The sequence below is a fragment of the Oncorhynchus masou genome, chromosome 32 (genome assembly GCF_036934945.1).
Source record: "Oncorhynchus masou masou isolate Uvic2021 chromosome 32, UVic_Omas_1.1, whole genome shotgun sequence".
Lineage (NCBI taxonomy): Eukaryota > Metazoa > Chordata > Actinopteri > Salmoniformes > Salmonidae > Oncorhynchus > Oncorhynchus masou.
In genome coordinates, this window is record NC_088243.1 from 81222034 (window position 1) to 81249922 (window position 27889).

Consider the following 27889-nt stretch of genomic DNA (forward strand, 5'->3'; position numbering starts at 1 on the left):
GTTGTTTGGCTTTGGAACATTCTCAGCACATTTAAGGAACTTGACAAAAGACTGTTATTTTCCTGGTATTTCATTACTTTAACAGAACGTTTCCTAAAAGTTCAAACACGGTTACATTTCATTTACATTTTGGTAATGTTCTAGGAATGTTCTAAAACTGGTTTGACATTGGGAATGTTCACACGTTGTTCTGAGAACGTTAAGAAACAACCTTCTTCTTTGTGAATTTCAGTAATTCAGTATAACGTTTCCTACAGGTTTCCTCATTGTTCTACTTAGAGTCATGTTCTCAAATTGTTCCGAGAACGTTTAGAAAACGTTCTATAAAAAACACAAGAAAACTGGTGTCCTTTGACAGCTCTTTGGTCTTGGCCATAGTGGAGTTTGGTGTGTGACTGTTTGAGGTTGTGGACAGGTGTCTTTTATACTGATAACAAGTTCAAACAGGTGCCATTAATACAGGTAATGAGTGGAGGACAGAGGAGCCTCTTAAAAAAGAAGTTACAGGTCTGTGAGAGCCAGAAATCTTTCTTGTTTGTAGGTGACCAAATACTTATTTTCCACCTTAATTTGCAAATAAATTCATTAAAAATCCTACAATGTGATTTTCTGGATTTTTCTTCTCATTTTGTCTGTCATAGTTGAAGTGTACCTATGATGAACATTACAGGCCTCTCTCATCTATTTAAGTGGGAGAACTTGCACATTTGGTGGCTGACTAACTAGTTTTTTGCCCCACTGTATATAGGGCAGCAGGCTCTAATGTGCTAGTGATGGCTATTTAACAGTCTGACGGCCTTGAGATAGAAGCTGTTTTTCAGTCTCTCTGTCCCAGATTTGATGCACCTGTACTGACCTCACCCTCTGGATGATAGCTGGGTGAACAGGCAGTGGCTCGGGTGGTTGTTGTCCTTGATTATCTTTTTGGCCTTCCTGTGACATCGGGTGCTGTAGGTGTCCTGGAGGGCAGGTAGTTTGCTCCCGGTGATACGGTGGGCAGACTGCACCACCCTCTCGAGAACCCTGCCGTTGCGGGCTGTGCAGTTGCTGTTCCAGGCGGTGATACAGCCCAACAGGATGCTCTTAGTTGTGCATCTGTAAAAGTTTGTGAGGGTTTTAGTTGCATAAACAGTTAACCTATGCTAGCTGTCTTGTTGAAACATGTCCTCAGAACATTATTTTGTTACCTTCTAATAACCTAGAATTTCCGTTCTCAGAACATTAATGAAAACATTCAGGGAACCATAGTAAAACGTTCTCAGAACCTCCTCGCAACCTAAAACTGAACGTTCCCAGAACAGGCAAAATGTTCACTTCAGTTCTCAGAATGTTTAAAAAACGTTAAGTTTTACTTCAGGAAACGCATGACTTCGTTCCCACAACCAATAGGTAACTTCAAAGGAACCAAATGTGCTAGTTGAGTCAAGATTAGCCTCTTATCTTGCCTTTTTCTTGTGTTTAAATGTGTTTAATAAGCTTGTTTAATCATAGATGAATATCACACAGAAGCCTTGACTGACTAGATTTTTAAATGCAGGGAGTACTGAATGTATACAACACATCTAGTTTGAATTTTGTGCATTATTTACCTGCATGTGTAACTCCACCCATGAATTTCTCAACATCCTTATTTGGGCTGAGAACGTCTTGAACGCAGTGCCATTTCATCGAAAAGGCGTGAGATGGGTGTGGTTTACCCACACATATCCAATTAAACAACCAGTCATCTGTGGAAAGGGGCGAGGCCGCAGAGGGAAACCCTTGCAGTCTGTGGGTGGGAGTTGGAGGAGGGGGCGGGGTTATGAGTCGGAAGTGTCTCCCTACTGGCCCAGCTGTCATCGACAAGAAGAGACCATTCGTACCGGTTGACTTGGAAATGCAGAAAATTGAAAAAAGCTGTAATATGGCAACATCTAGGAACCATAAGGACATGACGACAATTTAGAGGTACATAATGCACGATATAGAATCAGTTTCAGAAATGTAATGTCGTACCAGAGAAATGCACTCAGGTTTATACCCGTGGTTTAGAATTGCACAAAAATTATGACGACAACGATTGGTGCTAAGCTATGACATTGAACACACAGGACACGAAACCGACGAGGTCGTTTAAAGATACACACACCATTTAATACCAATATCACCGCATATCCAGCCCGTGTATCGCTGTCGGTGGAATTTTCGGATACATTGTTTAATTTGTCATCGACATTGTTGCCTATCTGCTTCGATTGCTCGTTAGAACGGCTACAATGTATCTACTGTATTAGCTTGTCGGCTATTACCCTAGCCAAGCCGCTTGTATACGGGGAACTAGGCTACCCTAGATTCAGCATAGACAAGAAACGTCACCAGCATTTTCTTCTTTAACTGGTCGCGACGGAGGAGGTCATTGCAGAGAAAAATCTAGATATTCGGTAGGTGTTGGTGTATTTACCTTCATTATAACGCACGGGCATAGACACACACTACACTGCATATAGACCAACACTGATAATCGTAATGTGTTTGATTGACAGGGCACATGGAGCCCAATGCAGCAGCTGTTAGCTTGCTAGCCACCAAACGACCTTTGGGAAGAGAAACGTCAACTAATAGCGTAGCCAGTCTGCCTGGTGCTATGTGCTTATACCGCAGCTAACCTACGCAGGTTCACTCAGGTGTTTTCTGTTGTGGCCTGCTAGTGCTACTGCTATGCTAAGTCTGTTATTTTATCATGTAGCCTTGGCCTACTGTGGCTGAGCGAGTCAATGATTTAATCTCATTGTTACATCACTAGCAGTCTGCAGTTGCAGCAAAGTCACTGCAGTTGGCAAGGCTGGTGTTGTTTTGGATGGCCTGTAGGATCAAATTGTAGAATGATAGCCTTTGTATTTATGTCCCCCCATGTCTCCCCCCCCCTCCCTTGCCCCTTTCTCTCCCCCTCCCTTGCCCCGGTCCCTCCCCCTCCCTTGCCCCGGTCCCTCCCCCTCCCTTGCCCCGGTCCCTCCCCCTCCCTTGCCCCGGTCCCTCCCCCTCCCTTGCCCCTGTTTCCCCCCCCTCCCATGCCCTTGTTTCTCCCCCTCCCTTGCCCCTGTTTCTCCCCCCTCCCATGCCCCTGTTTCTCCCCCTCCCATGCCCCTGTTTCTCCCCCCCCCATGCCCCTGTTTCTCCCCCCCATGCCCCCGTTTCTCCCCCCATGCCCCTGTTTCTCCCCCCCATTCCCCTGCCCCTGTCCCCCCCCCCCTCCCATGCCCCTGCCCCCCCCCCCATGCCCCTGCCCCCCCCCTCCCATGCCCCTGTCCCCCCCCCCCCTCCCATGCCCCTGCCCCCCCTCCCATGCCCCTGTCCCCCCTCCCATGCCCCTGTTTCTCCCCCGTCCCATGCCCCTGTTTCTCCCGCCCTCCCTCTCGACCCTCGACCCTCTCTCTCCCTCCCTCGACCCTCTCTCTCCCTCGACCCTCCACCCCCCTCCCTCGACCCTCTCTCTCTCTCCCCCCTCCCTCGACCCTGTCTAGTCCGCTTCTCACCCGTCTCCCCCTTTTTACCTCACCCACTGTTTTCCCTACATCACCTTTCCCTCTCCTTTCTTCTCGCGCATGCCTTCACTCTTGTCCTCTCCCTCACCCCCTTTCTCCCTTCAATTCCTCCCTCTCTCCCGCACTCCTCTCCTTCCCTCCCCATGTTATACAGTAGGAAATAGGCCTAGAAGACATTGAGATAAGAAGAACAAAGTTGAGGAGGAAATATTGTCTTTACCCCGGGATTCATAAATGGACGACTACGGCTTCGGAGTCCTGGTGAAGAATAACGGCAGTGGCAACAAGTCTGCTTTCCCTGTGAGGATCCCCCCTCACCTCCAACCCCAGCCCCCCCACCTCAATCACCCTGCCAACCCCCCCAGCCCCCCTTCATTCGTCAACAGCACCTCGGCCACCAATGGAGGAGGTAGCGCATGGCTGTTCCCCTCCGTAACACCCCACAGTAACATGCAAGATGAGATCCTTGACTCCGACAAGTCCAAAGCCCTGGACCTCCAGGACCTGCAGGAGAAGGCCCAGCCGCAGGCCCTCTCCCCTGGGCAACAAGAGGCTGGAGGTGGCCTAGGGGAGCTGGATGGAATCCTACCTGAGGACGGCTCCCTGGAGAAGGGCTCGTTGGAGACCGGTGGGAAGGAGAAGCTTAGGGGTGGGATGGACTCTCCTCCGGTGTTGGGGGGGTTTGACTACCAGGATAGCCTGGGGATGGGGACATCCGGAGCCCAATCTACCACCACCTCCTCCTTGACCTCCTTCAACAACTGGTCCCCGACCATACCTTCCAACCCCTCCCCCGTTATCGGCGAGGACGTCGGGGGTGGGTTCTTTGGCCCGGCTGGTTCCAACGCTAACGGACCCCAGATGCTGTTCCAGAACTTCTCCCACCACGCGGGGCCCGGCTTCGGAGGGGCGGGGGGCAGCTTCTCCCCCCAAATCGGCCCGGTCTCCCAGCACCACCCTCCTCCCCACCACTACCACCCCCACAACCAGGGGGTCCCCCCTCAGCACCGTCGCTCTCCAGCCTCCCCCCACCCTCCCCAGCCCTCCTTCCCTCCTCACCCCCACCGCTCTGGAGCTTTCACCCAGCTGCCCCACCTGGCCCCGGCCCAGTCCAAGCCCCCCTCCCCTTGGGGCAGCTACCAGAGCCCTGCCCCCCCCACTTCCACCTCCTGGAGTCCCGGGGGAGGTGGGTACGGTGGCTGGGGAGGGTCACAGGGGGTTCGTGAGTACCGCAGGGGCCTCAATGGAGGGGTGACGGCCCTCAACTCCATCTCACCACTTAAGAAGTCTTTCCCCAACAATCAGGTACTGAACTAGCTAGATATACTGCACACTCCCATCTAACAACCTGCTACTGTTAGATATATATACTGCACACTCCCATCTAACAACCTGGTACTGAACTAGCTAGATATACTGCACACTCCCATCTAACAACCTGCTACTGTTAGATATATATACTGCACACTCCCATCTAATAACCTGGTACTGAACTAGCTAGATATACTGCACACTCCCATCTAACAACCTGCTACTGTTAGATATATATACTGCACACTCCCATCTAACAACCTGGTACTGAACTAGCTAGATATACTGCACACTCCCATCTAACAACCTGCTACTGTTAGATATATATACTGCACACTCCCATCTAATAACCTGGTACTGAACTAGCTAGATATACTGCACACTCCCATCTAACAACCTGCTACTGTTAGATATATATACTGCACACTCCCATCTAACAACCTGGTACTGAACTAGCTAGATATACTGCACACTCCCATCTAACAACCTGCTACTGTTAGATATATATACTGCACACTCCCATCTAATAACCTGGTACTGAACTAGCTAGATATACTGCACACTCCCATCTAACAACCTGCTACTGTTAGATATATATACTGCACACTCCCATCTAACAACCTGGTACTGAACTAGCTAGGTATACTGCACACTCCCCTCTAACAACCTGGTACTGAACTAGCTAGGTATACTGCACACTCCCATCTAATAACCTGGTACTGAACTAGCTAGATATACTGCACACTCCCATCTAACAACCTGCTACTGTTAGATATATATACTGCACACTCCCATCTAATAACCTGGTACTGAACTAGCTAGGTATACTGCACACTCCCATCTAACAACCTGGTACTGAACTAGCTAGGTATACTGCACACTCCCCTCTAACAACCTGGTACTGAACTAGCTAGGTATACTGCACACTCCCATCTAACAACCTGCTACTGTTAGATATATATACTGCACACTCCCATCTAACAACCTGGTACTGAACTAGCTAGGTATACTGCACACTCCCATCTAACAACCTGCTACTGTTAGATATATATACTGCACACTCCCATCTAACAACCTGGTACTGAACTAGCTAGATATACTGCACACTCCCATCTAATAACCTGGTACTGAACTAGCTAGGCATACTGCACACTCCCCTCTAACAACCTGGTACTGAACTAGCTAGGTATACTGCACACTCCCCTCTAACAACCTGGTACTGAACTAGCTAGATATACTGCACACTCCCATCTAACAACCTGCTACTGTTAGATATATATACTGCACACTCCCATCTAATAACCTGGTACTGAACTAGCTAGGTATACTGCACACTCCCATCTAACAACCTGGTACTGTTAGATATATATACTGCACACTCCCATCTAACAACCTGGTACTGAACTAGCTAGGTATACTGCACACTCCCCTCTAACAACCTGGTACTGAACTAGCTAGGTATACTGCACACTCCCATCTAATAACCTGGTACTGAACTAGCTAGGTATACTGCACACTCCCCTCTAACAACCTGGTACTGAACTAGCTAGGTATACTGCACACTCTCCTCTAACAACCTGGTACTGTTAGATATATATACTGCACACTCCCATCTAACAACCTGGTACTGAACTAGTTAGGTATACTGCACACTCCCATCTAACAACCTGCTACTGTTAGATATATATACTGCACACTCCCATCTAACAACCTGGTACTGAACTAGTTAGGTATACTGCACACTCCCATCTAACAACCTGGTACTGAACTAGTTAGGTATACTGCACACTCCCATCTAACAACCTGGTACTAAACTAGTTAGGTATACTGCACACTCCCATCTAACAACCTGGTACTAAACTAGTTAGGTATACTGCACACTCCCATCTAACAACCTGGTACTGAACTAGCTAGATATACTGCACACTCCCCTCTAACAACCTGGTACTGTTAGATGCACAGTTGAAGTCGGAAGTTTACATACTTAGGTTGGAGTCTTTAAAACTCGTTTTTTAACCACTCCACAAAACTATAGTTTTGACAAGTTGGTTAGGGCATCTACTTTGTGCATGACACAAGGATTTTTTCCAACAAATGTTTAGACCAATTTAATTCACTGTATCACAATTCCAGTGGGTCAGCAGTTTACATTAAGTTGACTGTACCTTTAAACAGCTTGGAAAATTCTAGAAAATTATGTCATGGCTTTAGAAGCTTCTGATAGGCTAATTGACATCATTTGAGTCAATTGGAGGTGTACCTGTGGATGTAGTTCAAGGCCTACTTTCAAACTCAGTGCCTCTTTGCTTGACCTCATGGGGAAATCAGCCAAGACCTCAGAAAGAGAATTGTAGACCTCCACAGGTCTGGTTCATCCTTGGGAGCAATTTCCAAATGACTGAAGTTACCACGTTAATCTGTACAAACAATAGTACGCAAGTATAAACACCGTGGGACCACGCAGCCGCCATACCGCTCAGGAAGGAGACGTGTTCTCCTAGAGATGAACATACTTTGGTGTGAAAAGTGCAAATCAATCCCAGAAGAACAGCAAAGGACCTTGTGAAGATTATGGAGGAAACTGGTAAAAAAGTATCTATATCCACAGTAAAACGAGTCCTATATCGGCATAACCTGAAAGGCTGCCCCACAAGGAAGAAGCCACTGCTCCAAATCCGCCATTAAAAAAATCAGACTATGGTTTGTAACTGGGGACATGGGGACAAAGATCATACTTTTTGGAGAAATGTCCTCTGTTCTGATGAAATAAAAATAGAACTGTTTAACCATAATGACCATCGTTATGTTTGGAGGAAAAATGGGGAGGCTTGCAAGCCGACGGTCACTATCCCAACCATGAAGCACGGGGGTGGCAGCAGCATGTAGTGGGGCTGCTTTGCTGCAGGAGGGACTGGTGCACTTCTCAAAATAGATGGCTACATGAGAAAGGAAAATAATGTGGATATACTGGAACAACATCTCAAGACATCAGTCAGGAAGTTAAAGCTTGGTCGCAAATGGGTCTTCCAAATGGACAATGACCTCAAGCATACTTCCAAAGTTGTGGCAAAATGGCTTAAGGACAACAAAGTCGAGGTATTGGTGTGGCCATCACAAAGCCCTGACCTCAATCCTATAGAAAATTTGTGGGCAGAACTGAAAAAGTGAGTGGGAGCAAGAAAGCTTACAAGCCTGACTCAGTTACACCAGCTCTGTTTGGAGGAATGGGCCAAAATTCACCCAACTTATTGTGGGAAGCTTGTCGAAGGCTACCTGAAACATTTGACCCAAGTTAAACAATTTAAAGGCAATGCTACCAGATACTAACTTGGTGTCTGTAAACTTCTGACCCACTGGGAATGTGATGACATAAATAAAGGCTGAAATAAAGAATTCTCTCTTACTAATTTTCAGACATTACACATTCTTAAAATAAAGTGGTGATCCTAACTGGCCTTAGACAGTGAATTTTTATTTTATTGTCAGGAATTGTGAGAAATTGATTTTAAATGTATTTGGGTAAGGTGATTAGTAACCTTCAGACTACAACTGTATATGACACACCTCATACCTGTTAAGACCGGATGTCCCAAAGGCCGCAGACTGATGAGTAGATTAACCATATTCATATAACAGCCTACAATGAACTCGTCAATGATTTTTCTTTCATTTCAATGTTTTGCCCAACTCCAGTGGTGCTTGGTTTAGTTGCTTATGATATATTTTATTCACGGCTGCAGTCCATAAAATTAACTCTCATGTGCTTCAATGGTAAAATCACATGGTACTGTACTACATAGGACAATATTATATAATATTGTCCTATCTTCCAGGTGCCCTCTCAGAAGTATCCTCGTAATAACTCTGGGTTCAACCAAAAGGCCTGGATGGAAGACAGCATGAGTCGCACTGACAACTTCCCTTTCCAGGTGAGAGAAGTGCTGAGAAAACTGTAGAGAGAATGTATTTATCCACCCTTATAGGACAATGAAAATGGACTTCAAACATGTTTCTATATTGTTAAAACCAACACTTGCAGCTTTGTAAAGGCATTTTTGATACAAGTGTCAGAGGCAAATTATATGTTCTGATATGCGCAATACAGTACACAAAGTAAATGAGAAGAGCAAATATGATCTAGTTACTAGTAAGTAGAGCATCTGATAACATCAATGACAATTAGGCCAACAACTTTTTTTCATGATGAAATTCACAGTAACTATGTATTGTTGTATATGTAGTCTTCTAGATCTGTGAATGTGGTGGTAAGCGTATGGCATGAGGAGGCCTAATCCGGTAATCAGTGTTCACCCAAAATAGCACCATACTCCCTGTTTTAGTGCACTACTTTAAACCAGAGCCTGGTCAAAGGTAGTGCACTATACAGGGAATTGGGTGCCATTTGGTACGGAAACTTCAGCCTTCTTCTTTTGTTTAGAGATGCAGCACGTTAAATACGTAAACCCCAGCCTCCTCCTGTTGTTAGAGATGCCACAACGCTTGTATGACAAATATTGACATACTGTCATCTCACTTCTGCAGGCGTTGGCCCTGTTTGAATACATAAAGAATGCCCTGTTTGAATACATAAAGAATGCCCTGTTTGAATACATAAAGAATGCCCTGTTTGAATACATAAAGAATGCCCTGTTTGAATACATAAAGAAGGCATACATCCTTTCTTCTTTGAGGTAAACACAGGTCTGACATGACCTGGATTGGCTAAAGCAGTAGGGTGTAAGTCTAGCTTTTCCAGTCACACACAGATTGGTGATTACTTCAAGGAAGGGATTATTTGAAAATCAGTCAGTGTCTGTCTACAGAGACTGGCATGTGACACAAAAGCTGTAGATGGCCTACATCTGGAGAGATCTCTGTAGAATCACAGAAATACATTTTGGTGGTAGTTTGTTCGATAAGCGTCACCACAGAACGTCTCCGTGAATGTTTAGGTCTAAAGTACCAGGACAACATAGTTCGCATCTATTAACAAAGCAAAACTGTGTCAAGGGTCTAGATTAGAACCTACCACGGGTTCTAGCGTCAGAATGGTTCTGTGTTCCTGTTCTTAGAAAACTGCAGGCTAATCATCGTGTTCCCTGTCTCTGTGTCTCTCAGCAGGAGAGAACCCGTTCCTTTGATGGCTTCAGCATGCACTCCCTGGAGAACAGTCTGATTGATATTATGAGGGCTGAACAGGATTCATTGAAAGGTGGGTTTCTCTGTTTCTCGCAGTATGAAAAAACACCCTGGGTCTGTATTCACAAAGCGTCTCAGAATGAGTGCTGTTCTTGAATGAGTTATTTTCTTTTAGGAAAATAATGAATATGATTATATGTACAAGGGGGACCTGATCCTAGTTGCTTTGAATATAGGTCCTGGTATTCTGTAATACTCCACGAACAATGAGGAAGTATGAGCTGAACATACAGTAATGGCATATTTTCAATTTAGAGACAGAAGATTGATTTCATGTAATTCTGACCGGTTGGTAAAATGTCTAGCTGCGCTAGTGCAGGATAGAGTTGAAACGGCTATACTCTGTCTAAACCTGCTCAATCACACACGCTTACCTGTTTAAGTACTGCTATGCTGACACTTTGATCCATGCTCCACTCTCCGTTCTCTCCACCACCATGAATTAAACATGTGGGTTACGTTTTGTCGCATACCATCTCTGAAGACATGTTTTATAAGCCAAGACCCAGACTGCTCTTCAGAAGGAGTTTGTCACTATGTTAATTTAGGCCAGTCCATCACTTATTTCCCCCCTCTGATCATGTATCGCTATCTGTTGGCTGTTAAGTCAGAGTTCTCTGGACGCTTTGATGGTTCTGCTGCTCATCTCAATTCTCATTCTCTTCAGTACATCACAGAACAGCTACAGTTGTTGAAATGTGGTGGCTATATGGAGTGAGAAGGCAAAATAATGTGCATATTCTAACTGACTTCGGTCTCTTCCTCTCCAGGTCGCTATGGTTTCTCTCACCAGGGCGGAGATGGGTCTTTGCCCATGAATGGTATGGAAATGTTATATTTTGCCTCAAGTACAATAAAGTTTATAGCTTAGTTCAGCCATACACAATACAGGTAGTCAATTGGATGCAAGTTGTTCATGGAGTGTACATTATTTTAGAACCCTGTGCTGCTAAGAGTTGGTATAAAGGTTGTTGTCTCTTGTTTTACATGCAGCTAGGAGCTATGGCAGACGACGAGGTAAAGCCAAACCCAAAATGTCTTCATGTTTTAGCCTAAGTCATGTCATTATTTGCAAAGCGGCCATTAAACAGTACATGCTGCCTGTCTGGTTTGGCCTCTCTGTGTCTAAAATGGGGGAAAAGGGTGCCATTTCAGATGCAACTTGTCCATGTTTACCTCTTAAATGCTGACTGTTCACTAGTCCCCGACTGAACCTGCAGAGGAAGACTTCAAGATCCCAGGGAGGATTTGAAATTAATATAATAATAAAAAAATCAAAATAAAATTGATTAATTCTATAAATACTATAAAGCATTTAAAAACGTCCATGTAGATTATGTGGCCTACTCCTCTGTGTTGCTTTATATACTTAACATGAAGTGTTGAAATGGATTTCCAGGTTGTCTTTATTGCAGTTGTGCTGACTGACCATCTCACACATTGCTTTATTAATAATGTTCAACACGTGTTTGTTGTTAAATCTGATCATATGTACAGCGCAACAGCAAAAAAGATGAGCTGACATGATTGTCGGGTGCCTGTTTCCTGCTGGGTTTTTATGACTTGGCTGTGGTGGCTTGTCACTAGACTTTACCAAAGCGCTTGCTGAAATCATGATTGGTTTCATGATCATGGTTCTCTTTTGTCTTCATCACAACGAAAAATTGCTTTATTTGAGTTCATTTGATTTCCATCAATGTACTGCAATTTTATTGCAGGTGTGTTTATTTGGGTACAATCTTACCCTTTTTTGACAACTGAGTCAAACAGAGCTGAGCCAAGCTCTACACAGCTGGCCTGGTTAAATCCAAGCTCTACAGAGCTGGCCTGGTTAAATCCAGGCTCTACAGAGCTGGCCTGGGTTAAATCCAGGCTCTACAGAGCTGGCCTGGGTTAAATCCAGGCTCTACAGAGCTGGCCTGGGTTAAATCCAAGCTCTACAGAGCTGGCCTGGGTTAAATCCAAGCTCTACAGAGCTGGCCTGGGTTAAATCCAAGCTCTACAGAGCTGGCCTGGGTTAAATCCAAGCTCTACAGAGCTGGCCTGGGTTAAATCCAAGCTCTACTGAGCTGGCCAAGCTCTACTGCGCTTACGTCTTCATCAGGGTGTCGGGGTTAGTACGGTTTGAGTTGGCAACATGGTGTGAAATAAGTCCAGGGTGTCGGGGTTACTACGGTTTGGGTTGGCAACATGGTGTGAAATAAGTCCAGGGTGTCGGGGTTAGTACGGTTTGGGTTGGCAACATGGTGTGAAATAAGTCCAGGGTGTCGGGGTTAGTACGGTTTGGGTTGGCAACATGGTGTGAAATAAGTCCAGGGTGTCGGGGTTACTACGGTTTGGGTTGGCAACATGGTGTGAAATAAGTCCAGGGTGTCGGGGTTACTACGGTTTGGGTTGGCAACATGGGGTGAAATAAGTCCAGGGTGTCGGGGTTAGTACGGTTTGGGTTGGCAACATGGTGTGAAATAAGTCCAGGGTGTCGGGGTTAGTACGGTTTGGGTTGGCAACATGGTGTGAAATAAGTCCAGGGTGTCGGGGTTAGTACGGTTTGGGTTGGCAACATGGTGTGAAATAAGTCCAGGGTGTCGGGGTTAGTACGGTTTGGGTTGGCAACATGGTGTGAAATAAGTCCAGGGTGTCGGGGTTAGTACGGTTTGGGTTGGCAACATGGTGTAAAATAAGTATCTCATCTCTTCCGATCTATCTCTCTGCCCTCCAGGTCACTCTAACCTGTTTCCCATGGAGGACGAGCGGTCCTTCGGAGAGGACGAGTCAGGTGACCAGGGACTTCCTGGTTTAGGATCCGCCCACTGTTTCCCGCACCTCAACGGAGAGCGAGTGGAGAGATACTCACGCAAGGTGTTTGTGGGAGGACTGCCCCCCGATATAGACGAAGGTATTGATCAATGAACAGAATAATACACCTTTTACAATGTAGTTCTGAGTTAAAGACGATGAGAGGTGTCTCTTCTATGTTAATGGGTCCCAGTGTGATGTCAGAGGCATGAAGGCTATGTGCTACAACTACAGGGTCCTGAAGAGCCTGTGTAGCTGACTATCTTTGACTCTTTCATTCTTAGATGAGATCACCGCCAGTTTCCGCCGGTTCGGTCACCTGTTTGTTGATTGGCCCCACAAGGCTGAGAGCAAGTCCTATTTCCCACCCAAAGGTGAGTCTGATATGGTCACATTGGCCAGGAAATACTCGGGGCCCTAGGAATGACGGGGAACACTTGGGGCCCTAGGAATGACGGGGACTAGATGGTCATGAGTATTGAGCTCTTTCTTTCCCTCTAGGTTATGCATTCTTACTGTTCCAAGACGAGAGCTCTGTCCAGGCTCTGATCGATGCCTGTATCGAGGAGGATGGCAAGCTCTACCTCTGTGTCTCCAGCCCCACCATCAAGGACAAGCCTGTGAGTGGAGCTTGACGTGTGTGTCTGTGTGACACATGAGCCAGTCTGTCTTGGTGGGAGTTGTCTGTCCTCCTTGTCAGTCTAGCACTGCTGGTAAATAGTTGTGAGATCTCCCCAGTCCAGTCACCCAGTTCAGCCCTGCCCTGTCCAGTCCACTCACCTAGTTCAGCCCTGCCCTGTCCAGTCCACTCACCTAGGTTAGCCCTGTCCAGTCCACTCACCTAGGTCAGCCCTGTCCAGTCCACTCACCTAGGTCAGCCCTGCCCAGTCCAGTCCACTCACCTAGTTCACATCTAGTTGTAGGGACATTGAAAGAGTTACAAACGTTATGAAATTTGTTATCATTTCCTAGATGTTATATGGGTGTTATCTGAATGTTGTCTGGCCGTTCCTCTAGGTCCAGATCCGTCCCTGGAACCTGAATGACAGTGACTTTGTGATGGACGGCTCTCAGCCTCTGGACCCCAGGAAGACCATCTTCGTAGGGGGGGTGCCACGTCCTCTGCGTGCAGGTACTGGACTGTGATTCTGTGTGTGTGTGTGAGAGAGACTCTGAGCTACAGTAATGCTTAGGCTTTAGCTCAGTAGGCTAACACTGTCTGGCAGACCCAGTCAGCCACATCATCAGCCTATATGTTAATGTTCCAGTGGAGCTGGCCATGATAATGGATCGTCTGTATGGAGGAGTGTGTTACGCTGGCATCGACACAGACCCTGAGCTGAAGTACCCTAAAGGAGCGGGCCGTGTGGCATTCTCCAATCAGCAGAGCTACATCGCTGCTATCAGCGCTCGATTCGTTCAGCTGCAGCACGGCGAGATCGACAAACGGGTGAGTCAGTCTGGTCTGTGGTAGTTTAGCGGAGCCACATACGCTGTGCATTTTGTCCAGGAGACAAACCATAGAGACCTCACATGAACAATAGCTTAGCTACAAAATGGAGCTGGGTCTGAGCTTTTCCCCTCTGGTTTCTCTCTTGTCCCATTCCATCTGGGTACGTTTCATCTCCTCTTTCCCCCTCTCCCCCAGGTGGAAGTGAAGCCATATGTGCTGGATGACCAGCTGTGTGATGAGTGCCAGGGGACACGCTGTGGGGGGAAGTTCGCTCCCTTCTTCTGCGCTAACGTCACCTGTCTCCAGTACTACTGCGAGTACTGCTGGGCCGCCATCCACTCCCGGGCCGGACGAGAGTTCCACAAGCCACTGGTCAAGGAGGGGGGAGACCGGCCCCGACACATATCCTTCAGGTGGAATTAGGGAGGGAGGGAGGGAGACGGGTTATGTTGTAGAAAATAAATGCACTTTTCTTTTTGCTGGTTCCTATTTAGTTTCAAAATGAAAAAAGAAACTTAAAAGCTTAATTTAATCTTTATTTTTTTTAATCAGACTTTCTTCTAAGACAAGTAAATGCTAAGAAGTAAAACGAAGTGAAAGAAATCCCGTTTTGAATTTAAGTTAAGGTGTGCATGAGTACTTGGATGCATTATTAGATATGAGAAGAAGTGTTTCTTCTGACTTGACTGTACTTTTTTTTCTCATTAGCTGGCGAAGCTGCTTACATTTGTTGTCAAGAGTAACATATATAAAATTTGAGTGAGCTATGTGCTGCACCTCAATCAGTATATTAACTAGGACAGTTGCGTTTTTAAAGGGTGCACTTATTTTGTTACTTTACGCATGCAGGATTAGATTTATAATTGTATCGTTAACCAAAGGTTGAGAGCAACTGGTCAGGTTAAAGTTCAATAGTCAAAGAAATCCGCTGCAGGAGGGCAGACAGACCGACAATTCCCTTCATCATAAATAAACTGTTCAGATTACAAACAGGATTATTTCAGAAAGATTATCCCCTCGGTATCGGGCCTGACATCGATAACTGGTGTTTCTAGATCATGGTTTCAATTGACTCTTTGTAGCCAAAATGGGCAAACCAAAGATTGGCCTAAAAAACAAGTGATCAAAGCCAGTTGATTATCTGAGGGGTTTAAGGACTATAAGACTTCAGGTTCAGGAGGACAGTAAGGCTAGTGCCGTTTTAAGTTGTGAAATTGAGGAGAGGGGAGAAACAGTCTTTGGAAAGACACTTTCAGCTCATAAAGACTACAGCCCTAGCTGTCTAGGCAGGGCTCCGGTATTGGCAGTAGTATTAGCTCACTTTATATTGTCAGGGATATTAGCACTGGACGCTAACATGCTAATGTTGTAGTACTAGTAGGAATGCACAGTACAGTGGTAGCTAGCTACAGTGTTCCCTGAGTGACATAGTATGCAGCCTGGTACTATGTGCTTTAGTGTTAACCATCTCCTCTGGCTATCATTGTCCAGCCAATTAACACAGAGAGGAGTTGGCTTAAGCACAGACAGACAGGACTACCAGGCTAGTCTCATGGTGATCTGGCACACTCTCTACCATGACTGAAGTGTAGAGGAAGTAGATCTGAGCTGTGGCGAATGGATTCGCTAGTGGATCTTAGCTGCGGAGGATGAATACGTTAGTAGTTGGACACTCTGAAGAACTTACTGTCACAGAGATAAAGATATTATTTTATACATGGCCTGCTGATTTTTGTACAGTGTTTTCTAGCTGATTATTTTGTCATGAACATATATAAATTTATTATGCACTACTTTTCTAAATATTTTTTTCAATAGTCATTTTAGGCACATTTTTCACAAGATGGGATAACTCCTTTTGCAATACCTCATTTTTTTCACTTGGTGAAAAATAATTTTGTACCTTTGTTACTAAGAGATCTGCATTTATGGTAAAACTTAATTTAAAAAATAAAAAATGAATGATATTAATATAATTTTCAATTTAGCTTTTTATATATTTAAGTGCTGGTAAATGTTAAATTGTCTGGTGTGATTGTGTAGAGAAAAGAAAAAGAGTTAGCCAATCATGTACAGACTTCTCTTTCATAATAATAAACCATAAGTACTGGATCTTAAGGCATGACAAGACCTTTCTAAACTTATTTTGATAGTCTTGAAACATATATATTCAGCTTGTAGTGGGTAAGGAAAATCTTGGGGAAATGTTTTGGCTTGGGTGGATGAGTGAACCCTTGTTCCCTTGTATCATCAGTGAATGATGACAGGTGTTCTAAAAACTATTTAGATTCTCATTCTGGAACTACCTGAAGGTTCTAGAACGTTCCAGTTATTCTAGGCATGCATGACGTAATACAGAATAACATGACTATTGACTAGTGTTAATGCAGAAAACTATTGTAATGCACTAGATCTCTCTCTGTTTTATTTTTGTATGAGTTAAGTTCTCTTTCAGATCACCTAATATCTATCCTCTCTTTCTCACCTAAAGTCTGCCTCCCTCACAGACAGACCTGCTGTACATGCAGGAGACCACATGAGTTTAGCCATGTAGAAGACACTTGTTCCTCAAGAGACTTGTTCACTCCACCCCTGTGATGTGGCATGCTTTGGGACATAGACTTGAATGTGATTCATGTTGCAAGTTAACTTTGAGCCCTTATGTGCAATACTTCTTCTTTCGTAAAACAGTTTCCCTCTTTCTGCAATGTAAATCATTTAAACCCATTTAAACCATGTTCAAACAGGATTGTTTTCTCAGTCTACTATTGTTCCTGCTGGTGTCTGCAAAGTCAAACAAAACAAGAGACTTTCTACTAATATATAACTGAATTTATTTTTAAACATTATTTTGTGCTTATTCAATTATTTTGCTACTACCATGCTACTGTGATTAAGAAAACATTGTATATACTAAGTTGATAATGTATTTAGCATTTGTTATATTTTCAATTGAAATGTAAAATTATCATTTGGATCAGATTTTTCTATTTTTTGGGGTTGATGTGTTGAACTTGTTGATGTCTAGGTTTTCTAATTGCTGTTTGTGTACCACATTCAGAGGAATAATGTCTGTTAGTATTACTTGATTGCGAAACATGTCAATAGTTTTTAATGGTATGTTGGGAAGGTTGTATTTATTGATATACCTTTTTTACTTGAGACATCATCTTGATTTTTATTATGGTCATTTCGCATTTATAAGTTCCAATTTGTATATTTCTCTTTCCCCCCCCCCGGTTATGTTATGTGGTAACAGATGTCAGTTTTTATAGTTGGTTTGTTAAACTGAAGTAAAAATCAAGATCTAAAGTCATATAATCATCTGCAGCCAACTATAACTGCATACAACATTTGAAGTATTTGTAATGTGAGATGTTGAAAGAATAAAACTCAGCTGTGAGGAGAAACAGTGGTTGAAGTCCATTTCTTGAGGAAAGCAAGGCATGTGTACTGCTAGGTTTGTACATGGAAGGGGAAAACACACAGGTTCTTTTTTCAGTACATTCCTTTTGAACCCTGCACCCAAATAAACTGACTCAAACACTCCAATTTCTCATTATGTTGCTAAAAGTAGACACAACTCCCCTCCGTGGAATTAAACCCATTTGGATTGGTATAAATATTGTTACAGCAATGATGGGCAGTGAGTAAGTGCACACTTCATGGAGAAGATTGTCCCTCCTCACAAGACCAGGCTTTCTACATTGTTTTGTTCCTCGTATTTGTGTGAACAGTGTTGTGACCCTTGTTAAATGCATTTGACTTGACTAGAAGGGTAGAGTATTGGACCATAACCGTTGAGTGCAGCTGTGTGTGACAGAGACCACGGGGGAGGTTTCTGACACATCTGGCCTGGTGAGCTGAACCAGGTCAGAACGGGCAAATTATAGACGTAGGCAGATTCAATCATCCAGCCCGGACCTTTGGCTCCTGATACCAACAACGACGGATACCCAGAGGGTTAAAAGTGGACTCAACATGCCACTGCAGTATGTACTATTACGTTTGTCAGAAAAAGAAAGCAACGCCATCTGCTGGCGAAGAGAAGCCATTGTAATGCAGCATGACATATCTTATTTACATAAATCAATTTGGCTGACAGTGGCAAATTGTACTGCTCTTCTTGTCAGTGAGTGACAGCACTAATGTTCACCAAATAAGTGATTAGCAGTTTAATTGAGAATTAAATAGTGCGTTGTTGCATCTCTAACTAGATCAATAGATTAATGTTTACAGACTGGGCACGTGCAGCTAATCCTAACTGCTCGAGGTAAGTAGGGCTCGAGACTGTCCGTTAACTAGTCAGCAGCATTTTTTTGAGAGACTAACTTTTGCTAGCTAACTTCAAATTATTGTTGATCAAATAAAATGCCAGGTGCTCAGTTCAAGGCTGTTTACGTGCCAAGTTTTGGATCTCAATCCTCACGATGTAGTCAAAAAGATGGACAGCAAACGAATGAGTACTTGATCGAGTTGTCCAGCTCACGGAGAAGACAAGATACATTGTCAACAAAAAAGATCAAATTAACGAAGTGTAACAGCAAGCCTGCACTGTCCAAGAAGAAACGAAAGGATGAGAGAAGGTCGATGCCTCCACCACGACCCGTGATAGAGAGAATGACAGCTGCCCGATGTCAAGGTGAAGGAGAGAGATCACAGAGACGGAGAAGTCCTCGCGTTGGCCAAATATGTAACTGCACTAAAATAACGTTATCCAGAATATTGTCAGAATAAGTAGTTAGCTATCAGCAGAATGTTGTCATGTGATGGTCTAGCTAGCTAACGTTAAGTTGGGTGCTATGTCACGGGTAGACTACCCAACTCAACCCTGTTAGAATTCTTTAAAAATCCATTAATCCATCGTAACTTCCTGGAAGTATTAACTGATTAGAATGAAAAAATATGAATATATGTGGGTCGTTCAGTTTACCTGTCCAATCATGTCTAACCAGTGCTAATTTCAAGGAAGCTACAAAGGAAGGAATCACTTTGAAATATTTTCAACGGGGCCGCAGTCTCGTTCCTTCCTTGTTCCTCTATGTCCGGTACAGGCACTCCTCAGAGCATGATGAATGAAGACCTCTTCTCCTTCTACCAGAGAGACGAGCACACGTCAACCAACCAACCTGTAAATCTGATGCTGTATTATAAATATGTCTGATTTATTTGTGTGGTTTGTGTCTGTTGCCTCCATTTCCTGGCAGTCTGGCAGCTGTTGAATTGCGTTACCTGTCACAGACCTACCCTTATTAAACTACTGTACTGTCTCTAACCTACAACGTTTTTATATGATGTTGATGTAGGCTTTGCCATAACTCTGTTACTTCCCTCTCCTCCCCAGCAGTGGGCAGCCAGACAGGCTGTGTTAAGGACCATCGGCAGGATGCTGCAGGAGAACAGAAGCATCAGAGAGAGACTGGTCTCCCTCAGCCATAGCAGTCAGGCTATACATTGAACTCAGTCTGAAGACTAGATTACAATCTGGGAATGATACATAGATTATGGAACTTCTCTTTCCCTCTCAAACTCAGGAATGGAATAGTTTGATTTGTTTCCCTTAAATGTTATGATTTTGTTTTAACCAAGTTTATGGACTACCTGGCAAATGTGCTGATTTGAGATGGAATGAAGATGAGGTTATTTATGTTACCTGAAGCTAAACCTGTACTGTACATCTTGAACAATCTGTTCCTATAGTTTCCTCTGGTTGAAGAAATAGACTATAAGTTGGTTTTGATGGGAAACACAGATTTTTACTGTTGTCAACTATTTTGACTGTTGTCATGGGGAACAAAGAGATCTGAATTAAAACAACTTCTTGAGGAGAAAGTGTTGTTAACTTCTGTTATGTCTGGTGAGCTATAACAGGTCAACCAACCCTCCTGGAGTGCTACTACTGGGTATGAAGGCTGTTGCACCAGCCCTTCTTCCTCATGGAGAACCTCACCTCTTTTTCCACTAGAGGGAAGTGTCTCTATTTGTGTGTGTGTGGGTGTGTTAGATACTGTACACTCAGCCACCTAAAGGTAGAATACACAGGTCAGCCACAGCTCAACTTTCTCAGTCAGAGGTTCTCAGTAGAGCCTGGGAGTGTCCAAAATGGCACCTTATTCTCTTTATAGTGCACTACTTATGAACAGAACCCGATGTGTTTCTGTTCCCTGCTCATTATTAGTGAATTAACAACCCACAGCCAACATGTGGTTCTGTTTCCTGCTCCTTAATAGTGAATTAACAACCCACAGCCAACATGTGGTTCTGCTTATCCTAACATCATTAGCTGTAGTATTTACAGGCCAGTTGTGTTGCCCTGTGTATCACAACACACTAAAGTCTGGCCTTGTACAGTATACACATGGAACACAACATACACACAGAAAAACATCCCTTAAAGGATCAGCTACATTGATCAACTGACACAGACATCTATCTAATCTAGAGTATTTGAAATGAGGTACAGTAAGTGTCTGATGAGACAGACAACATCTCCCTGATTCTACCTGTGATCAGACACGTTTCAACTGAGCGTACATCGTTTAACACAGGCTGAATGACATGGTACCTACTCACGTTAATTACATTCCCCTTCTCTGTCTCTTGGATACCATGAAGGTAGTTAAATAAAAAATACACTCACCGGCCAGTCTATTAGGTATGTCCATCTAGTACTGGGTCGGGTCCCCTTTTGCCTCCAGAACAGCTTATATTCTTTGGGGAATTCTACAATGTGTCAGAAATGTTCCAAAGGGATGTTGGTCCATGTTGACGCCACGCAGTAGCTGCAGATTGGACGGCGGTACACTCATGCTGTGAACAGCCCGTTCCCTCTCATCCAAAGCTGCTCTATAGGGTTGAGGTCTGTGGACTGCACAGGCTGATCAAGTAAACTGAACTTGCTATCATGTTCCGGGCAATGTTTTTCCACTCCTCAATTGTCCAGTGTTGGTGATGGCGTGCCCACTGGAGCTGTTTCTTCTTGTTTTCAGCTGATAGGAGTGGAACCCGGTGTGGTCGTCTGCTGCAATAGCTCATCCGTGACAAGGATGGACGAGTTCAGCATTCCGAGATGCCCTCCTGCACACCACTGTTGTACTGCCCTGTTATTTGTCTGTGGTCCGCCTGTTCGCTTGCACGATTTTTGCCATTCTCCTCGGACCTCTCTGATTAACAAGCTGTTTTCCCCCACAGGGTTGCCGCTGACTGCATGTTTTGTGTTTGTCACACCGTTATCGGTAAACCCTAGACCAGGGCTCTCCAATCCTGTTCCTGGAGAGCTTCTGTAGCTCTCCAAGAACAGGGTTGGAGAGCCTTGACCAAGACACAGTCGTGCGTGAAAAGCCCAGGCGGGCATCCGTTTCTGAGATAGTGGATACGACACGCCTGATACTAATGATCATACCACGCTCAAGTCACTTAGGTCACTTGTTTTGCCCATTCTAACGTTCAATCAAGCAGTACCTGAATGCCTTGACGCCTGTCTGCCTGCTTTATATAGCCAGCCACGGCTGCATGACTCTCTGTTTAGGAGCTATCCATTTTTTTGTGAGCAAGGTGATGTACCTAATAAACTGGCTAGTGAGTGTACATTAATAAACAACCACAATTATACAATTCAAGGGGCTTTATTGGCACGGGAAACATGTGTTAACATTGCCAAAGCAGGTGAGGTAGATATAGAGTGTTATAACGATGTACAAGTGGTTAAAGTACACAAGGGAAAATAAATAAGCATAAATATGGGTTGTATTTACAATGGTGTTTGTTCTTCACTGGTTGCCCTTTTCTTGTGGCAACAGGTCACAAATCCTGCTGCTGTGATGGCACACTGTGGAATTTCACTCAGTAGATATGGGAGTTCATCAAATTTGGATTTGTTTTCGAATTCTTTGTGGATCTGTGTAATCTGAGGGAAATATGTGTCTCTAATATGGTCATACATTGGGCAGGAGGTTAGCAAGTACAGCTCAGTTTCCACCTCATTTTGTGGGCAGTGAGCACATAGCCTGTCTTCTCTTGAGAGCCATGTCTGCCTACGGCAGCCTTTCTCAATAGCAAGGCTATGCTCACTGAGTCTGTACAAAGTCAAAGCTTTCCTTAAGTTTGGGTCAGTCACAGTGGTCAGGTATTCTGCCACTGTGTACTCTCTGTTTAGGGCCAAATAGCATTCTAGTTTGCTCTGTTTTTTTTTGTTCATTCTTTCCAATGTGTCAAGTAATTATCTTTTTGTTTTCTCATGATTTGTTTGGGTCTAATTGTGCTGCTGTCCTGGGGCTCTGTGGGGTGTGTTTGTGTTTGTGAACAGAGCCCCAGGACCAGCTTGCTTAGGGGACTCTTCTCCAGGTTCATCTCTCTGTAGGTGATGGCTTTGTTATGGAAGGTTTGGGAATAGTTACCTTTTAAGTGGTTGTATTTAACGGCTCTTTTCTGGATTTTGATAATTAGTGGGCATCGGCCTAATTCTGCTCTGCGTGCATTATTTGGTATTCTACGTTGTACACGGAGGATATTTTTGCAGAATTCTGTATGCAGAGTCTCAATTTGGTGTTTGTTCCATTTTGTGAAGTCTTGGTTGGTGAGTGGACCCCAGACCTCACAACCATAAAGGGCAATGGGCTCTATGACGGATTCAAGTATTTTTAGCCAGATCCTGTCAGGACCCGGTTTCGAACCTGGGTCTCCGGAGTGAGAAACAGTCACTTAACCAACTGAGCCACGAATAGTCAGCAGAACCCAGAAGATGAGGCAGACACAGCAGTACTTAAGACGGTGTATTTAATAAAGAAAAAAATCCTAAAATACAAAAAATGGCAAATCCAAAAGGTGGTAGGAAAAACACAAAAAGACCTCAAAAGAAACTCACCAAAAAATAAACAAAAACAAAAAACAGAATACCACAAGAACTTCACCCGGAATCGACAAGAGCACACAGAACACTAGGGCAGGGTGCTAACATACAAACACAGAGCACAGAACTGAGGGAAACAAAGGGTTTAAATACAATCAGGGGAAACGAGACACAGGTGCAAACAATAATGGGGATCAAGGGAAAAACACAGGGACAAAAAGCACAATGGGGACATCTACTGACAAAAACCCGGAACAACCCTGGCCAAATCCTGACAGATCCTAATTGGTATGTTGAATTTTATGTTCCTTTTGATAGCATAGAATGCCCTTCTTGCCTTGTCTCTCAGATCGTTCACAGCTTTGTGGAAGTTACCTGCGGCGCTGATGTTTAGGCCAAGGTATGTATCGTTTTTTGTGTGCTCTACGGCAATGGTGTCTTGATGGAATTTGTATTTGTGGTCCTGGCGACGACCTTTTTTGGAACACCGTTATTTTGGTCTTACTGAGATTTACTGTCAGAGCCCAGGTCTGACAGAATCTGTGCAAAAGATCTAGGTGCTTCTGTAGGCCCTCCTTGGTTGGTGACAGAAGCACCAGATCATCAGCAAACAGTATTTTCTAGTAGGGTGAGGCCGGGTGCTGCAGACTTTTCTAGTGCCTGCGCCAGTTCGTTGATATATGTTGAAGAGGGTGGGGCTTAAGATGCATCCCTGTCTCACCCCACGGCCCTGTGTGAAGAAATGTGTGTGTTTTTTGCCAATTTTTACCGCACACTTGATGTTTGTGTACATGGATTTTATAATGTCGTATGTTTTACCCCCAACACCACTTTCCATCAATTTGTATAGCAGACCCTCTTGCCAAAATGAGTCAAAGTATTTTTTGAAATCAGCTAAGCATGAAAAGACTTTGCCTTTGTTTTGGTTTGTTTGGTTGTCAATTAGGGTGTGCAGGGTGAATACATGGTCTGTTGTACGGTAATTTGGTAAAAAGCCCATTTGACATTTGCTCAGTACATTGTTTCCATTGAAGAAATGTACGAGTCTGCTGTTAATGATAATGCAGAGGATTTTCCCAAGGTTACTGTTGACGCATATCCCACGGGAGTTATTGGGGTCAAATTTGTCTCCACTTTTGTGGATTGGGGTGATCAGTCCTTGGTTCCTAATATTGGGGAAGATGACAGCACTAAGAATGATGTTAAAGAGCTTCAGTATAGCCAATTGGAATTTGTCGTCTGTATATTTTATAATTTATTGAGGATACCATCAACACACAGGCCTTTTTGGGTTGGAGGGATTTTATTTTGTCCTGTAGCTCATTCAAGGTAATTGGAGAATCCAGTGGGTTCTGGTAGTCTTTAATAGTTGATTCTAAGATCTGTATTTGATCATGTATATGTTTTTGCTCTTTATTCTTTGTTATAGAGCAAAAAAGATTGGAGAAGTGGTTTACCCATACATCTCCATTTTGGATAGATAATTCTTCGTGTTGTTGTTTGTTTAGTGTTTTCCAATTTTCCCAGAAGTGGTTAGAGTCTATGGATTCTTCAATTACATTGAGCTGATTTCTGACGTGCTGTTCCGTCTTTTTCCGTAGTGTATTTCTGTATTGTTTTAGTGATTCACCGTAGTGAAGGCGTAGACTCAGGTTTTCCGGGTCTCTATGTTTTTGGTTGGACAGGCTTCTCAATTTCTTTCTTAGATTTTTGCATTCTCCATCAAACCATTTGTCATTGTTGTTCATTTTCTTCGGTTTTCTATTTGAGATTTTTAGATTTGATAGGGAAGCTGAGAGGTCAAATATATAGGCTTTCAACCTGCATTCCTTCCATCTATAGCATTTCTTAATGTTACTTAGTTCCTTTGGCTTTGATGCCTCATGATTGAGTATTGCTCTGTTCAAGTAGACTGTGATTTTGCTGTGGTCTGATAAGGGTGTCAGTGGGCTGACTGTGAACGCTCTGAGAGACTCTGGGTTGAGGTCAGTGATAAAATAGTCTAAGGTACTACTGCCAAGAGATGAGCTATAGGTGTACCTACCATAGGAGTCCCCTCGAAGCCTACCATTGACTATGTACATACCCAGCATGCGACAGAGCTGCAGGAGATGTGACCTGTTTTTGTTGGTTATGTTGTCATAGTTGTGCCTAGGGGGGCATATGGGGGAGGGAATACAGTTGGTTTGCTGATGCAGTTAGGCCTAAATAACAGCAACCTTTGAAAAGGATACCCAGTTACAGGTGATATCTTGCACATACTAATTCTACGGAACTTAGGCTAGATGACATTGAGTGTAAGAAGAGTTGGAGAAGGATATGACACATCCCAAATGGCACCCTATTCCCTTTATAGTGCACTACTTTTGACCAGAGCCCTATGGAAAGTAGCTGTGGGAAGTAGGGTTGCTGAGGGTGCTGCACTCCTGTATGAGCAGACAAAAATATTACTCAACACTGCAGGGAGACCATTTTTTTTAGCACCCCCCCTAAACATATTTTCCTGCTGGGCTCCAGTCAAAAGTAGCACACTATGCAGGGACCAGTGGAGGCTGCTGAAGGGAGGATGGCTCATAATAATGGCTAGAAGCACAAGCATTTCGCTACACTCGCATTAACATCTGCTAACCATGTGTATGTGACAAATACATTTTTTTGATTTGATTTAGAATGAATCGAATGGAATGGCATCAAACCATGTGTTTGATATAATTGATACCATTCCACTATTACCACGAGCCCATCCTCCCCAATTAAGGTGCCACCAACCTCCTGTGGAAGGGAATAGGTTGTAGCAGGAAGCTTTTAGTGGTACAGTATGGCAACAACAATCACCAGTATATTTACTAAGAGTGTTAGGAGTACAGTGTTGTGGATAAAAACATTCTCAGGAGGTGATTAGGGTCTAAACAGCCCATTTCAGTGTAAGGTCTGAACAGATCTAATCAAGGCTGTGGTTTGAGACAGAGACTGGTGGTAGACCATGGCGGCTCTACCTTCCAACCACACAGCCCTTGCCTCAGCATTGGTCTTGTTGTTCACTGTATTGTTGATGTGGAGAGACCGTTTTCTGTATCACTCTATACTCTATTGAATGTTTACTCTATTGCTATGATTGTTCCTGACCCCACTCCCACCAGTGTTGTTTATATGGAGAGGCCTCTGGACACGAAGGAGGTTTCTGGGCTCTTAGGCTAGTCCCGAGAATGGAGTGTGTTGTGTTAAAAAACCATTAGGCATAGCCTGAGGGCCAGTCTGTTTGTGCTATAATGCCAACTCAATAAGCAATAGAGATGTCAAGAACACACACAGATCTGGGATCAGGATAGGAGAGACCCACCCTGTTAGATTGCAGTAGCATGCTAAGCTGAAAGAGCTGGTGAACACTATTCAACCTGATCGACCGCCAAACTCAACTACACTGAACAAAAATATAAACAAAACATGTAAAGTGTTGATCCCATGTTTCATGAGCTGAAATAAAATATCCCAGAAATTTTGTGCACAAATTTGTTTACATCCCTGTTAGTGAAAATGTCTCCTTTGCCAAGATAATCCACCAACCTGATAGGTGTGGCATATCAAGAAGATGATTAAACAGCATGCCACAGTTTTGAGGGAGAGTGCAATTGGAAAGCTGACTGCAGGAATGTCCACCAGAGCTGTTGCCAGATAATTTAATGTACATTTCTCTACCATAAGCCGCCGCCAACTTTGTTTTAGAGAATTTGGCAGTACGTCCAACCGGCCTCACAACCTCCGACCACGTGTAACCACGCAGCCCAGGACCTCTACATCTGGCTTCTTCGCCTGCGGGATTGTCTGGGACCAGCCACCCGGACAGCTGCTGAAACTGAAGCCATTTTGTGGGGGAAAACTCATTCTGATTGGCTGGGACTGGCTTCCCAGTGGGTGGGTCTGGCTCCCAAGTGGGTGGGTCTATGCCCTCCCAGGCCCACCCATGGCTGCGCCTCTGCCCACTCGTGCCATCCATAGATTATGGCCTAATGAATTTATTTCAATTGACTGATTTCCTTATTATGAGCTGTAACTCAGTAAAATAGTTGAAATTGTTGCATGTTGCATATTTTAGTTCAGTTCATATCGATGGTATTGGCTGTGTGTTGGTGTCAGGGTCCCAGTCCCAAAGCCTATTAGTGCTATTACTCACTTGGGTGATTTGGGGATTGAGGATGGGTGGAATTCATCACATCCTAAAGCCACACAAACACACAGTCTATGTAAGTGAGCCCTGATCCCAGCCCTGATTAGCCCCAGTGATGCTTACAGCAGGCCTCCTCTCTAAATGTCTCTGGTGATTAGCCCCAGTGATGCTTACAGCAGGCCTCCTCTCCAAGTGTCTCTGGTGATTAGCCCCAGTGATGCTTACAGCAGGCCTACTCTCTAAGTGTCTCTGGTGATTAGCCCCAGTGATGCTTACAGCAGGCCTCCTCTCCAAGTGTCTCTGGTGATTAGCCCCAGTGATGCTTACAGCAGGCCGCCTCTCTGAGTGTCTCTGGTGATTAGCCCCAGTGTTGCTTACAGCAGGCCTCCTCTCCAAGTGTCTCTGGTGATTAGCCCCAGTGATGCTTACAGCAGGCCGCCTCTCTAAGTGTCTCTGGTGATTAGCCCCAGTGATGCTTACAGCAGGCCTCCTCTCCAAGTGTCTCTGGTGATTAGCCCCAGTGATGCTTACAGCAGGCCGCCTCTCTGAGTGTCTCTGGTGATTAGCCCCAGTGTTGCTTACAGCAGGCCTCCTCT

General features: G+C 44.3%; 1 protein-coding gene and 1 long non-coding RNA gene across 10 annotated transcripts; both read left to right on the forward strand.

Annotated features, from left to right (window-relative positions):
• Positions 1–1816: 1816 nt before the first annotated feature.
• Positions 1817–17690, forward strand: LOC135526674 (cytoplasmic polyadenylation element-binding protein 4-like). Of its 9 annotated transcripts, none has more exons than XM_064955217.1 (12): positions 1817–1947; positions 3501–4826; positions 8666–8761; positions 9951–10044; positions 10802–10852; positions 11025–11048; positions 12751–12927; positions 13112–13201; positions 13329–13447; positions 13845–13959; positions 14096–14277; positions 14476–17690. In XM_064955217.1, exons 2-12 carry the CDS (start codon positions 3756–3758, stop codon positions 14701–14703), a joined length of 2247 nt encoding a protein of 748 aa, XP_064811289.1. In that variant the 5' UTR covers positions 1817–1947; positions 3501–3755; the 3' UTR covers positions 14704–17690. The 9 variants fall into 9 exon arrangements, with proteins under 9 accessions (XP_064811289.1, XP_064811295.1, XP_064811291.1 ...); XM_064955223.1 differs by having other exon boundaries at positions 9954–10044; XM_064955219.1 differs by having other exon boundaries at positions 3676–4826.
• Positions 17691–18652: 962 nt separating this feature from the next.
• On the forward strand, positions 18653–20065 carry LOC135527129 (uncharacterized). The gene is made up of 3 exons (XR_010453410.1): positions 18653–18973; positions 19335–19411; positions 19625–20065. It is a non-coding gene; the product is annotated as an uncharacterized LOC135527129 (long non-coding RNA).
• The last annotated feature ends 7824 nt before the right edge of the window (positions 20066–27889 follow it).